General features: G+C 41.3%; 1 protein-coding gene across 1 annotated transcript in view; it reads right to left on the minus strand.

The window, feature by feature from the left end:
- Positions 1-15461, minus strand: part of kalrna (kalirin RhoGEF kinase a) — a 162042-nt gene that overhangs the window by 74410 nt on the left and 72171 nt on the right. Inside the window, exons 17-26 of the mRNA XM_039006231.1 lie at positions 12973-13191; positions 12570-12719; positions 11618-11732; positions 11106-11221; positions 4601-4723; positions 3969-4151; positions 3283-3404; positions 2723-2789; positions 1945-2054; positions 1557-1626 (exon numbers count right to left, since the gene is read on the minus strand). Of these exons, the coding sequence (XP_038862159.1) occupies positions 1557-1626; positions 1945-2054; positions 2723-2789; positions 3283-3404; positions 3969-4151; positions 4601-4723; positions 11106-11221; positions 11618-11732; positions 12570-12719; positions 12973-13191 (1275 nt within the window). The remainder of the gene's footprint in view (positions 1-1556; positions 1627-1944; positions 2055-2722; positions 2790-3282; positions 3405-3968; positions 4152-4600; positions 4724-11105; positions 11222-11617; positions 11733-12569; positions 12720-12972; positions 13192-15461) is intronic.

Here is a 15461-nt window from a genome sequence, read left to right on the forward strand (position 1 = left end):
ATTCCTTATTGTAGCGCTATGCAAGTTATTTATTTAGATTCGCCTGCTTGAGACAAATTCAGCGATTGCTCTGCTATGTCCGTGCTGTGAAGCAGTCGATCTGGATAAATGTTTTTCTAAGGACCGCCCGTTTGATGTAACGTTGCAGTGAAGTGGATGCAGCCGACCACCAGAGGGAGGCAAATACAAGTTTATTCGACGGAGCACGTTTACATGGCCCTAGGAAGGTCTGGGTGGCTTTATTCTGACTTATTTAACGGTGGGAAATCAATAAAAGAATGAATGTAAAAATATACGATTTCACGGACTGTCAGTTTAAGAGGTTATTAAGGATACTATAGTTATCACGTTTCGCATTGGATTTATTAACTACAAAAAAGGTAAGACGTGTTTTTCTTTTTAATTCTGGTGTCGCTCTGCACACACAAGCTTGTTAGCTAGCTGGTCCAACGTTAAGCCAAATCTCTGAAGTTCAAAGACATTCAAAGTTCCTTTATAGAACCCGCTCCTCAGTGGGTATAATCCTGTAGACCTAATTCAGATAATGCATGTCATAACAAGAAGATACACAGCGCTTCAAGCCAAGCCTCTTCCACCACCCTCTTTCGCTGTCTCCCCACCTTCAAAATTTCAGTAGCATTTCGCGCCCTACACTGGTCTATCCAATACATGTAAATAGCTTGCCCGCTCCATAGCAAACTACTTTATCCGAAGTTATTTAATGTCGAGCTAAAATATTTATTTTAGAGGTTTAAAAAGGAACGATATAAAGTGTTACTTTTTTTTGTTCGAACCGGTTCAGAACTTTATTTTGCTGGTCGGAACAGTGGAACTGAACCCCCAAAAATATGGTTCTGTTCAGAACAAAACTATTGGAAAATAATTTTGGTTCCAACCCCTGGTGTCTATGTTTCATGTGACATTTTGAATGACATGTCGATGTTTTGTTGTTTCTAGGTGGTGTTATGGTCTCATTGTGTCTAATTTAGACTTGTATTCCTGTAACTACACATGTGAAGATGCAAGAAAATCACATTTAAATGTATATCAAACCATTTTGACATTTTAACCCTGATGTCACACATTTGCTCCTTTATTAATAGAAAGACCCATACACTTTTCCCATATATATCACTACAATATGCAATGCTCACTGCCAATGCTTAATCCAAGTAAGTTTGCAAGAGATTTTCATGCTACTGCATGCCTGCCTATGGTTTATGGGGGAAAAAAGGGCTTTATAAAATACTGTACATTTTGTTTGATTGATTACCGATGTTGTATAAACGAATTGCAAGAAGGTAAACAGCATTCACATGTAATTATCAATCAGGAAGCCACAAGTCAGAAGTACCCTGTGGGCATTGTAAGTAAAAGACTTAACACCATGGTCGTATTCACTAGGCACCAAATGGAACAAAACGGACTGAAACAGGGAGGGACTACCTGGGCGTGACCAATAAAAAAAATACTCATTTTTGGTTTCCGTTGCAAAACATTTCAATTGTGTGCTCTAATGAACGTGCCCCATTGACTGTAAACAGGATGAGTCTTACCCATGTGACAAAACAATGGCCCACATCTTCAGGTAGCTGCTCATAGTTCACTAGCTCTTTGAGGAAAATGCTGCAATTAAACAGCAAAGAGAAGGTTAACAGTGAGAATACTCACTGGTTATCGTAGAACAAGTATTTCCTCAACCAAAATCACATGAAATAGAACTGATTTGAATTGGTCTCATGCAATAACGTGCACCTGAAACACAACAAAAAAAATCGAATGATATAACAAGTTGGAATCTCTTTCAAATTAAGGATGTGTCACAGATTACACCCTGTTCCCTATATAGTGCACTACCAGAGCCCCGCCTTGGTCAAAGGTTGTGCACTATAAAGGGCATAAGGTGCCACTTGGGACGCATATCAATTTGAAAGAGATCCCTACCTGTTATGGAAATCATAAATCTCCTGGATGTTGCCAAAGACGATGTGCTCCTTGTTGACGATGCCAGGAGGAATCTCCTCCACCCCACTTGTCATCTCCCACAGGTACGTCTAGACAGGAGGAGGACACAGGAAACATCACATGCTATCATGTCCTACAACCAATCCTCACAAAAAAAATGGACTTCTCTTTCTTGGACTCACACCTGCACTTGTCTTTTCTTCCTGGCACTGATTCTTCTGATGGCAGATTCTACATGCAATAACTGTTATATGTGTTTGCTTTCTCCTATTAAACTTATTGAATGCACTGACTGTAAGTTGCTCTGGGTTTATTTATTTTTTATCTTTATTTAACTGGGCAAGTCAGTTAAGAACAAATTCTTATTTACAATGACAGCCTACACCGGCAAAACACAGACGACACTGGGCCAATTTTGCGCCGCCCTATGGGACTCCCAATCACGGCCGGTTGAAATACAGCCTGGATTCAAACCAGGGTGTCTGTAGTGACGCCTCAAGCACTGAGATGCAGTGCCTTAGACCGCTGTGCCACTCGGGAGCCCTAAATGTTAATGGATAACTAAAATGTTAATTGTAATTGAAGTACAATGACTGTAGTGGTGACTGTAGTGGTGAAAAACAAAAAACTAAGAAGCTGACTCATTATATCATGAAAACACACAGGAACCCCCGCTTTGAGTACATACCAAGGCCAAAAGATCCCTGAAATGAAGAAAGTTTCATTGCCAAGCGAAAATGGAAGGGGGAAAGCTTACCTCTAAACATTCATGCAAGTCCCTGACATAGGCCTTCTCAGTCTGAAGCAGTTCAGCCATGATGAACCTGGATAAATACACACATACAATATATCAGCAACCAGCAATGACATCGTCTGCGTTTCAAACAGCTCCCTGTTCCCGACATAGTGCACTACTTTTGATCAGCGCCCACAGGGTGCCATTTGGGACGAACGCGTAGTCTCTTCCCGCAGCCCCATTCCAAGACTACCAATGACAATATCGAGCCATATCACATGAACTCCACCATGAATTGTGTTTTGTTATTTTGTAAACACATTTTAAGTTTTATATACTGCATATAAAAGAGGGATACAGAAGAGGAAGTGAGCGGAGGACCGAACCACTGGCCATATCTGGTCTGGCCGCAGCAGACGACAGCACTGCCACTAGACCCCAGCACATCATGGAATGTTAAACGTAGGCCGATACACCTCATCAAAAGCCATAGTACTACTATAGACTTCACGACTGCGCAACACTCGCTTTCTCCAGCGGTTTCTCCCTATTCCTCTGTAGTGTCTGTAGTGTGTACTCACTCTTTCTTCCTGGCTGACTTCCTCTTCTCCTCGTTGACCTCGTGGTTGGGGTCGCGGAGCTTCACCTCCCCAGGATCAGTCAGGCTGGCTGGGATGATGTCCAGCTCCAAGTCCTTATTGTCCTGTCAGATACAGAGGGAGAGCTCAGCACACGTCCCAAATGGCACCCTATTCCCTATGTTGGGCACTGCATAGGGAATAGGGTGCCATTTGGGATGCAACATTTCAACATGGTCCATGATGACACAGCACTTACACATGAAATAGACTTTTCGAACAGACTGTGTTTCAATTAGAGGAGGAATTGATGCCTGTGTGTCGAGATGAGGACTTCAAACTGAGATGTGTTAGGTCTTGCCCATGGTTTTCTTTGCCCCAAGGTGGTAGAGATACTAGCTACTGTAATAAGCTCTGTGGACATCTTCCATTTGTAAGACAGTCCCTCTGACGTGTATTTGCAGGACCATGCTACAGGGGAGGTGACCACTAAGGGAGCTATGACAACAGCAGCAGGTGAAGGACTATACATTCAAGGGAGCACAAATGAGGAATATCATGTTTGACAAAATTTGTTTCATTCCATACGTCCTTTGAAAACACAGTCATTGGGGTTGTGTTGATGAATGAGCGTTCACAGCAGGTGGGGTTAGCCCTTAGTCTCATAGGGGCCCTACAGGGGACCTTACCTCAGAGCTGATGCCCAGTGATTTCTCCAAACTAGAACGGTACTTCCCCATCCGGAGGGAGAAGTCTCGGTAGCGCTTGTCCACCGTGGTGACCCACTTCTTCAGCTCAGTGACGTGCACATGGCCCTTTTCCACAAAGCTGTCGGCCAGCTGAATGAGGAGCTTCACCTTCTCCTTGGTTTGCTGTAGGAAGCACATGGAGAGATGACGTGTATAAGTGTGTGTATGTGAGTTTGCCTAACGTGTGTGTGTATTATTATACGTGTGTGTATGTGTGTAAGCATGATCGTGTGTGAGTGTTTCAATCATCTGTAGCCTCTCCCCGTCAGTGTCTAGGCTGACGCTTGAGAGAGTGCATACATGCCTCAGGAGAGATCTCTAACACTTGCTTGCAGCCTGAACCACTGGGCTGTAGACAGGCAGACACAAGGCAGGCTGCAGTGGAAATGTTTGGCTAATATCATACGCAGGTATAGGGTCAGCAGTAAGTGAGGGAGTCTGAGCAGACTCCAAACAGTAGCTCTAGGGCTGCGTACCAGATGGCACCCTACTCCAAAAGTAGTGCACTACATAGGGAGTAAGGTGCCATTTGGGACGTAGCCTAGATCTGCTTCCCAGGTCCAGGTCCACACCTTGGCGGAGACTCTGAATTCCTCGTACTCCTTCAGCAGTTCCTGACTCCTCTCGCCGCTCTCTCCAGGGGAGGTGTGAGTGGAGAGGTAATACTCTCCTGTTTCCTGGATCCAGTCTAAGGCCTGCGGAGACAGACGGGACAGGGGGGAGTGAAGAGAAGTGAAGAGCTCCCTCTTTCCATATTCCTCTCTCCCTCTCTGCATGCCCTCTATCTTTCATCGGTGGCTGTGCTGGCCATCGAAAACAAACAAAACCACCACGTATCCCTGGCTGGGTCTAGTCCAGGGCCAGATGTTATGGACATGCAGTATAAACACAGCACTCGGAGTGCTTGGGCTGTGTTCAGGAGAGCTCACCTGCTTTTTTGTTGTTGTTTTAAATTTGTATTTTTAGGGGGTAGATCAGCTTTAATATTGCAGATAGATTGTAGCTTCCATCAACGTAATTGTCTGCATTACTTCCAATCACCCATATATATTTTTGCAAATATACATATATACATAAACTCAGCAAAAAAAGAAACGTCCCTTTTCAGGACCCTGTCTTTCAAAGAAAATTCGTAAAAATCCAAATAACTTCACAGATCTTCATTGTAAAGGGTTTAAACACGGTTTCCCATGCTTGTTCAATGAACCATAAACAATTAATGATCGTTAAGACACTAACAGCTTACAGACGGTAGGCAATTAAGGTCACAGTTATGAAAACTTAGGACACTAAAAAGGCCTTTCTACTGACTCTGAAAAACACCAAAAGAAACATGCCCGGGGTCCCTGCTCATCGGCGTGAACGTGCCTTAGGCATGCTACAAGGAGGCATGAGGACTGCAGATGTAGCCAGGGCAATAAATTGCAATGTCCGTACTGTGAGACGCCTAAGACAGCGCTACAGTTAGACAGGACGGACAGCTGATCGTCCTCGCAGTGGCAGACCAAGTGTAACAACACCTGCACAGGATCGTTACATTTGAACATCACACCTGCGGGACAGGTACAGGATGGCAACAACAACTGCCCGAGTTACACCAGGAACGCACAATCCCTCCATCAGTGCTCAGACTGTCCACAATAGGCTGAGAGAGGCTGGACTGAGGGCTTGTAGGCCTGTTGTAAGGCAGGTCCTCACCAGACATCACCGGCAACAACGTTGCCTATGGGTACAAACTCACCGTCGCTGGACCAGACAGGACGGGCAAAAAGTGCTATTCACTGACTAGTCGCGTTTTTGTCACACCAGAGGTAATGGTCGGATTCGCGTTTATCGTCGAAGGAATGATCGTTACATCGAGGCCTGTACTCTGGAGTGTGATCAATTTGGAGGTGGAGGGTCCGTCATGGTCTGGGGCGGTGTGTAACAGCATCCTCGGACTGAGCTTGTTGTCATTGCAGGCACTCTCAACGCTGTGCGTCACAGGGAAGACATCCTCCTCCCTCATGTGGTACCCTTCCTGCAGGCTCATCCTGACATGACCCTCCAACATGACAATGCCACCAGCCATACAGCCTTTTCTGTGTGTGATTTCCTGCAAGACAGGAATGTCAGTGTTCTGCCATGGCCAGCGAAGAGCCTGGATCTCAATCCCATTAAGCACGTCTGGGACCTGTTGGATTGGAGGGTGAGGGCTAGGGCCATTCCCCCCAGAAATGTCGGGGAACTTGCAGGTGCCTTGGTGGAAGAGTGGGGTAATATCTCACAGCAAGAACTGGCAAATCTGGTGCAGTCCATGAGGAGGAGATTCACTGCAGTACTTAATGCAGCTGGTGGCCACACCAGATACTGACTTTTACTTTTTATTTTGATCCCCCCTTTGTTCAAGGACACATTATTCCATTTATGTTAGTCACATGTCTGTGGAACTTGTTCAGTTTGTCTCAGTTGTTGAATCTTGTTATGTTCATACAAATATTTACACATGTTAAGTTTGCTAAAAATAAACGCAGTTGACAGTGAGAGAACGTTTCTTTTTTTGCTGAGTTTACATACACATACATATGCATACATACACATACATATCTTGTTAAAATATATTTTCCTTTATTACTTTCTAACCCTACCACCCCTAATTGGAGTAAACTAGTAAACAGCAACGCTTTGGCTTCTACTTCCAGCTTGCTAAATACATTTTATGCACAGTCTATTTTACAATAGTTCTATTTTGTATGTTTTTACTCCTGTCCTGTCCTTCCCTTACCCTCAACCTCTCCCATCTATTTCTGATGTCCATCCGGTTTGCCATATCTTTCTAACTGTGCTCTTTCACAAAAGTTCTGAACCTATATACATTTTACGGACACAGTATGTTTTATATTACTTTCTGTTGTTATTAATCCCAACCTTCAGCTCCATTCAACCCCTCCCATCTATCTCTTAGAACCATCCATATTGGATTTCTATTTGCCATATATTTTTCAACTGTTCTGTGATGTTTCACAAAAGTTCTGAACCTTTCTATTCTCATTGTTGTAAATTTGTAAATTGAAAATAAACATTTTTGCTAAAAGCATTATTATAATATTGATCGATAGACTATGACTTTTCAGATCACCCTGTAGTGCTTTCTGCGGAGTTAGCTCCAGGTAAATATTGCAATTCTTCCGCCATTCCTGGACCTGTGACCAAAAACGAGCTACAGTACATATGGACAGTACCAAAACAAGTGATCTAATGACTCTGTCTCTTCGCAGCAGAATCTGCAGAACTGGGAAGGTTGTATCCCCCATATAAATAACATTCTATTGGTTGTAAGAATTTTCTATAATTATTTAAATTGAAAAATTCTCATTTTTGAATCCGCCGTTGTTTTGCGTATCAGTTCATAAACCATGTGCCGTGGAATCGGTATGTTGAAAATCTCTTCCCAACTATTTTGCAATCTATATGGCACGGCTGTCCATTTTTTGGTCCTTAAATGAAACTGGTATACTTTTTTATTTATCACAATTGTCTTTAACCAATTATGGTCGTTAAGGCAGGGCCGACAGACAAGTTCCTTACTTTTCCCCCTTCCACTTCCCTCTTCCTCTTTTTAGTTGGTTGTAATTTTGGGTAGAGCCAACATTCCCATATGTTTTTGTTAGCTGCATGTGTGACAACTCCACCAGTCCTATTTATGATATAATTAGTATATTTGAATTTAACCACAATATTTGGTGTATTATTTGTTCTGTCTTTTCTGGTGGATTAAATTGAAATTGCAACCAAATTTCTATGACTTGTTTTAAAAATAGTGATATTTGGGAGATTATTTCCTTTTCAAATAACTGAAAGTCCGAGGTTGTAATCTAAATAAAGGGAAAAAGGCCTTTCTTGAACATAGGGTGAGATATTCTTACTAATTTGCTAGAGAACCAGTTTGGATTTATGTATAACTTTTGTATAACTGAAGCCTTTAGTGAGAGGTCTAATGCTTAATATTTGATAATTTCTGCCCTTTGAATTCATATTCATTATATAACTAGGCTTGGTTAATTTTGTACTTCTTGCCGTTCAAAATGAAATGGAATATTTTTTTCTCATCGAATTTTTAAAACTATTCACTAGGTGTAGGCAAGACCATAAGCAAATAGGTCAACTGGGATATGACTAAAGAGTTTTAATCAGGGGGATTTTTCCACAAATAGACAGGTATTTACCTTTCCATGGTAGCAAGAGTGAGATAATATCTTTCTTTCAGGATATGTATACCGAGTATATCCACATCACTATCAGACCATTTTATTGGTTAACTACACAGTAATGTAAAAGTTGTATTTTTTTGTGATCCAATACATAATATCATAATTTGGTTGTAATCCAAAGAGGTTAGAAAAAATATCTAGACCCTCTATGAGGCTGTGGAGGGATCCAAATTGTAGATTTAAAAGAAAACATGAATCATCAGTGTACAATGACACCTTTGTGTTTAAGCCCTGGATTTCTAATCCCTTGATATTATTGTTGGATCTGATTTTAATAGCTAACATTTCCATGGCCATAATAAATAGATTTGCCGATAGTGGACAACCTTGCTTTACTCCTCTTGACAGTTTAAAACTTTCTGAGAAGTAGCCATTTTACTATTTTACACCGAGGGTTACTATACATAACTTTAACCCATTTTATTAGAGATTGTCCAAAATTGAAATGTTCCAGGCATTTATATATAAACTCCAGTTGTACTTTATCAAAAGCCTTTTCAAAGTCAGCTATGAATAGCAGGCTTGGATTCCCATTTTTTCATAGTGTTCTATTGTTTCCAGTACTTGCCCTATATTATCTCCAATGTATCGTCTGATTAGAATGAATAATGTCCGACAAAACCTTTAATTCTATGCGTTATACATTTTGCTAGAATTTTTGCATCACAACATTGAAGTGTAAGGGGCCTCCAATTTTTTTTATGGACTGGATCTTTATATTTCCCACTTGTTTCAGTAATAACGAAATCAGACCTTCTTGTTGAGTGTCTGATAATCTACAATTTCCATAGGAGTGGTTAAAACATGCTAATGACGGTCCTCTGAGTATATCAAAAAAGGTTTGGTGTACCTCAATTGGTATGCCATCCAGCCCTGGAGTTTTCCCGGACTTAAAGGCTTTAATTGCATGAAGAAGTTCCTCCTCTGTAATTTCGCTTTCACATGAGTCTTTCTGCATGGTTGTTAATTTTACATTATTAATAGAAAAAAAATCCATACAATTAGCTTCGGTTAGAGGAGATGGAGGAGACTGAAACGAAAACATATGCTTAAAGTACCTCTTTCAAAATATAATTTGGTGAATCATGGGTGACCGTCATTTCTAACAAGTTTCAGTAAATTCTTTTTGGTAGCATTTCTAAGATGAAGATAAAAAATTATTTGGTGCAATTTTTCCCCATATTCCATCCAGTTTGCTTTATTTTTTACAATATATTACACTTGATCTTTCTTGAATAAGTTCCTCCATTTCGTTTTGTTTTTCCTAACTTATTCTGAGCCCTTATGGCGGAGTTTTTATCGCTATCTATCTGTTCTGTTAGACCTTCTATTTCCTTGGTTTGTATGGACTCTTTTGACCTAAATTGCTTTTGTTTTAGAGATGAGTACTGAATTGCATGGCCTCTAAAGTCACATTTAAAAGTGTCCCATACAATAAGGGGATTTGCTGTACCTACAGTATGTTATTGGAAATGCTGTCCTACTTAAAAACAAGTTATCATCCAATAGGCTTTGATTATATTTCCAATATCCTCGCCCACGTGGTAAGAGTAATGTATATGCCAATTATCTGATGGTCCGACTGCATTCTATCCCCTATCAACACTTTTTAAACTTTTGGTGACATAAGAAATGACATAAGAAAGTAGTCAAGACGACTAGGTTGATTAAGCCTCCGCCATGTATATCTCACTAGGTCAGGGTATTTAAGCCTCCATATATCCACTAGTTCCAATATATCCATGACAGTCATGACTTCCTTAATAGCGTGAGGGTGATAGTTTGTAGTGTGATTTCCTTTACGGTCCATTGAGGTATTTAAAACAGTATTAAAATCTCCCACCATAATAATAGAGTCTTGTAGGTGTCACGTTCCTGACCTGTTTTCTGTTATTTTGTATGTGTTAGTCGGTCAGGGCGTGAGTTTGGGTGGGCAGTCTATGTTATGTGTTTCGTGTTGGTTAAGGGGTGACCTGATATGGTTCTCAATTAGAGGCAGGTGGTTTTCATTTCCTCTGATTGAGAGCCATATTAAGGTAGGTGTTTTCACATTGTTTGTGGTGGGTGGTTGTTTCCTGTATCTGTGTTTGTTGCACCATACGGGACTGTATCGTTCGTTCGTTTTGTTTGTAGTCAGTACTGGTTCGTTCGTTCTTCGTTACGTGTAAGTTCGTAGTCCAGGTCTGTCTACTTCGTTTGTTGTTTTGTATTGTTGTTCAAGAGTTTTTCCGTCTTCGTCTGTTCCTTGAAATAAATAATATGTATAACTCCAACGCTGCATTTTGGTCGAATCCTTGCTACTCCTCTTCGGATGAAGAGAAGGAGGAAGCCCGTTACAGTAGGGTTGATAATTTATTATATATACTTTCAAAGAAGTGTGGATCATCATTATTTGGTCCGTAAAGGTTAATGACCCATACCTGTTTATGGTCCAGTAACATATTTAAAATCATCCATCTACCTTACGGATCTGTTTGGACAATTTGCACATTCGGATCCAAATTACTGTTGATTAATATCACTTTTGAGTTTCTTTCCCCATGGGAGAAGTATATTTCACCACCCCAGTCCTTTTTTCCACACAACTTCATCTAAAATTGTTGAATGAGTTTCCTGTAAACAATAGATATTATATTCCTCTTTGAGCCAGGTAAATATTGTTCTTCTTTTCTTATTATCTTCTAAGCCATTACAATTGTAACTGGCTATACTTATATTTCACCATTTACCATAACAAGATACACGTTTCAAATCTATTTATCATAATATATGTTGGTAAATTTACCATTAAAAAGTACCATAGTGATTGAGTGTCCATCTAGCTCACCTGTTTGGCACTGCGTTCGAACACCACGTACTGCTGGCACTGGTCCAGGCGCCGTTTCTTCATGGTCCAAAAGTGCAGAACCCGGTTCTCCCTCTGGAGCAGCTCATTGAGGATGGCTAGAGAGGAGAGGGAGACCAGGGAGCACAGACAGAAGTTAGCATATCGTCAACACAGTGGTTTCAAACACAACCCTCACTATTCCATATAGAACATAAGAAACTTTAGAAGTAAGTTCAACTGAACGTAAAAAGAAATATGTACATTTCCTAAAGAAAAAGAGCATTAAAAGAGTTAGTAACAGTAAGGTATAAGGTCTGGTGCTCAGTAGTCAACATAAGTGTGTCCCAAATGGCACCCTATTATTCCCTATGTAGGCGTGCAGTGAGTCTGGGGAAACGCACTCCACAAATTAAATATAATTATTATTAGCTACTATATAGGGAATAGGGTGCCATTTAGGATGCCATTTGGGACACACAACATGATCGTGCAATAGGGCTGTTGTGACTGACCTTTAACCTGCTGCTCGGGTCCTCTGGCGTGGCCTGAAGCACCAGGTATACCCACGTTGTTCCTGTGGATATACTTCAGGAATACCTCAGCATTTCTCCTGGCCAACGTGCATGCCTGGGCCACAAGAAGGGACATTGTCGAAACAGGATCATTGCAACGGACGACATATCCACAACTACCATCCAGAATACATTGAAACTGAGGTTAAGATATTGCATGTGTGACACCATAGATACATCACTGTCAACATGGTTATTCGTTTTTAGTTGACAACAAGTAAACTGGCATTCACAACATGTCTTGCAAGAGGTGGACATGTATTTCAGTTCTGTAAAGGGAAAATCAATATGAAACCTAACAGCTACGTGTTGCAGAATACAGATGTGTCCTACTGAAGAGAATCAGACAGACAGAACAGCCCGAGTTCATGGTCTGTGAATATGCAGAAAATTAATGATCAACAGAACATGGGTTGCGTCCCACTCTAATGTATTAGCTTGCTAATATTGCTCTAGCTATTTATTCTGTAACGTTAGCTAGTTTCAAGTATACTTTTTATTACTGTCGTCCTTACATAGTTAGTGACACCACTGAATTTTCCCTGGAGTTTTTCCATTTTGATTCTAGCTAGCTAGCTGGGTCATTATGCCGTTATGCATTTGCCGCGTTTGGGGAAAAGGAACAAAGAGGGGTGGCGACGGTTCTTGATCTTGAGTCATGACCCAGCTAGTGTGGCTAATAGCTAGCTAGCTACGTTCATCTGCTTGTTTGCTAAGTTTGTAGCTAAATGGGATCGCTAGCTAGCTACGTATTTATCTGTACTGTATACTAGCTAATTGTCTGTGTTGTTTTATTATTTTAATTGCAGACGAACATGATCTACCACCGCAGACAAAGGAGGCACAGGGAATAGGGAACCATTTGAGACACAACCATGTTGCTCTGCTGTACCTTGAGGAAGGCTTCCTTCTGCTCCAGGTGTTTGCTGATGAGGGGGATGACATGGTCCGTCTCGGCCATGGCTCCCAGCTTGTCATGGCCACCACACCAGTCCTCATCCCTCCTGTACTCCTGCTCCAGACTCTCCAGCACACTGCACACCTGAGGAGGGCACAGGGGTCTCAGTTAGTCTTCATGCTAGGTTGGACACAATTTCGAGGTGCCGTCACAGAACCGGACATTCTACCAATATGCAGCCTTTTGTATAGGGACAGGTTGACAAGATGGAGGCCCTCCAGGCCACCACCACCATTTGTCTCAATGGATGGGAAATGCTTGAGGTGGTTCTTGAGTGATTGCGCCACACCTAAAAACAATTCAGGGAGCGCTATGTGGGGGTGGTGTGGACACACACCTGCTCTGAGGTCTTGTAGAAGGCCACAGAAGCGTTGACCAGCTTGAGACGATCCTCCATCTTGAGCATGAGCTGTTGCCAGTGCATGGCCACCTTCTCGGCGCAGGCCCGTATGCCGTCCGGGTCAAAATGGCCCGCCTGGAGCATGACCTCAGCCTTCTGCTGCACCTGCAGGGCACTCTGGTGGGTCTTCTGGAGAGAATTGGCATGGAACAGGGACTGAGGGGGGGGGGACACAGAGAGAGAAGGAGAGAGAGGGGTTGTTTAGGTTCAGGGTAAGTGACATGACAATGTTACATGATCATGTGTTCATTTTAACAGTGTAAATATGATGTGTTTTTACAAACTGAACATGTGCCAAGACTTTATGTATTCTTTTGTTGAAATGGGTTTTCTACAATGTTGTTTTTTGGGGCTGAACCATAGGTGAGGAAAGCATGGTAATGTTAACCCTTTTTGCCTAAAGACTTGATATATGCCATTGACTGTAGTCCAGTCTAGTCTGGTGCTTGCAAGGCATTTTGGGAGCTCGGGTATCCTTTGGACGTCATTGCCTATGTGATTAAAACCTTGCAATAAATGATGATTTAAAGTTGATTTTTGTTTTTATAAAAAAAAAGATGCAAAAATATGAGAGGCTTAAAGATAAGTGACATTTCATTAGCTACTTGTCTGGAGCTGTCGAAAGATACTGTCACACTAAGAATAAATGCAATTATCTTTCCATATGGCCTCTCAATGTCTACGTCCCAAATTGCACCCTATTCCCTATGAAGTGCACTACTTTTGACCATGCCCCTGGTCAATAGTAGTGCACGATATAGGGAATAGGGTGCAATTTGTGATGTAACGTCATCTGCACTTCTTCTCTCCTCATTTTCCCTCATCTCATATATACTGTGTACAAAATATTAGGAGCACCTTCCTAATATTGAGTTGCACCCCCCTTTGCCCTCAGAACAGCCTCAATTCGTCGAGGTATGGACTCTACAAGGTGTCGAAAGCATTCCACAGGGATGCTGGCCCATGTTGACTCCAATGCTTTCCACAGTTGTGTCAAGTTGGCTGGATGTCCTTTGGGTGGTGGACCATTCTTGAAACACATGGAAAACTGTTGAGCGTGAAAAAACCAGCAGTGTTTCAGTTCTTGGCACACTCAAACCGGTGCACCTGGCACTTACTACCATACCCCATTCAAAGGCCCTTAAATATTTTGTCTGGCCCATACACCCTCTGAATGGCACACATACACAATCCATGACTCAATTGTCTCAAGGCTTAGAAACCATTCTTTAACCGGTCTCCTCCCCTTCAACTACACTGATTAAAGTGGATTTAGCAGGTGACATCAATAAGGAATCATAGCTTTCACCTGGTCAGTCTATGTCATGGAAAGAGCAGGTGTTCCTAATGTTTTGTACACTCAGTGTACGTTGTCCTCTAGAAAGAGAACATTCAGTTGTAACAGTGTCAGTGTTTTTGCTTGGCTAGGCTGCACTACATCACAAAGGAAAACATAAATCAGAATTTAACAGAAATGCATTTTAACAAGTCTATTCAATCTTACAGAATTAAACCCATAGAGGCAAACTACCATGTTGTGCTTTTCCGGTCAGAACCAGGCCTGATTTACAACTATAAATCCACCAGAGAAAGCTAATACAGGAGAAAAGGGAATAAAGCCGTCAAGAATAATTCAACTTTTCTGCACTTACACAAGAATGAGTGCAGTATTTAACTTTAAGTTACTACTTAATCAAAAACATTACAAATTATGTATTATCATACACAAAAAAACAGGAATTGTTTCCAAAGGGAATACGAGCAATTGAGTTTGTCCTTTGAATGAAAAATCCATAGAAAATATCTGGAGAATAGGAACGAGAAGAAAATGTACCGTTACATAACAAATATGGAATTTAATTTCTACACGAGTTCCATTACCTAACTCTAGAAGCCTTCCTAAACTATAACGTAAAGCAGTGCCACATCCCAAATGGCTCTCTATTCCCTTTATAGTGCACTACTTTTGACCAGGGCTCATAGGGCTCTGGTCAAAAGTAGTGGACTTTAATAGGGAATAGGGTGCCATTTGGGATGCATCCCAGGTTTCTGGTCCACAGCTAATGGAGGGCCAGGGAAATGCTGACTCCCCATGAAAGCATAGGACCAAGAGCCATAAACCTTTCATAAAGCATCAATCTTATAGGAGTATATATCACATAACAGTCACTGGTTCATCTAGAACGCTCTGTCAATGTAGTTACTTTTACAACATCCATTTTGCATCTAATATGATATAGTCAGGTAAATCCAGACTTAACTCCCTTAAAGGGTCATCTATGATTGCTACATCTATTTGTTTTACTTTTAGAATCCAAAATGATTTCCTTGATAAAGATGAGCAAAAAATACAGTATAATAATATATTATGTATATTAATACAAATACTGGCTATATTTTATGCTCACAAATGCAGAAAATTCTAT

Source organism: Salvelinus namaycush, chromosome 13 (genome assembly GCF_016432855.1).
Source record: "Salvelinus namaycush isolate Seneca chromosome 13, SaNama_1.0, whole genome shotgun sequence".
Taxonomy (NCBI): Eukaryota; Metazoa; Chordata; class Actinopteri; order Salmoniformes; family Salmonidae; genus Salvelinus; species Salvelinus namaycush.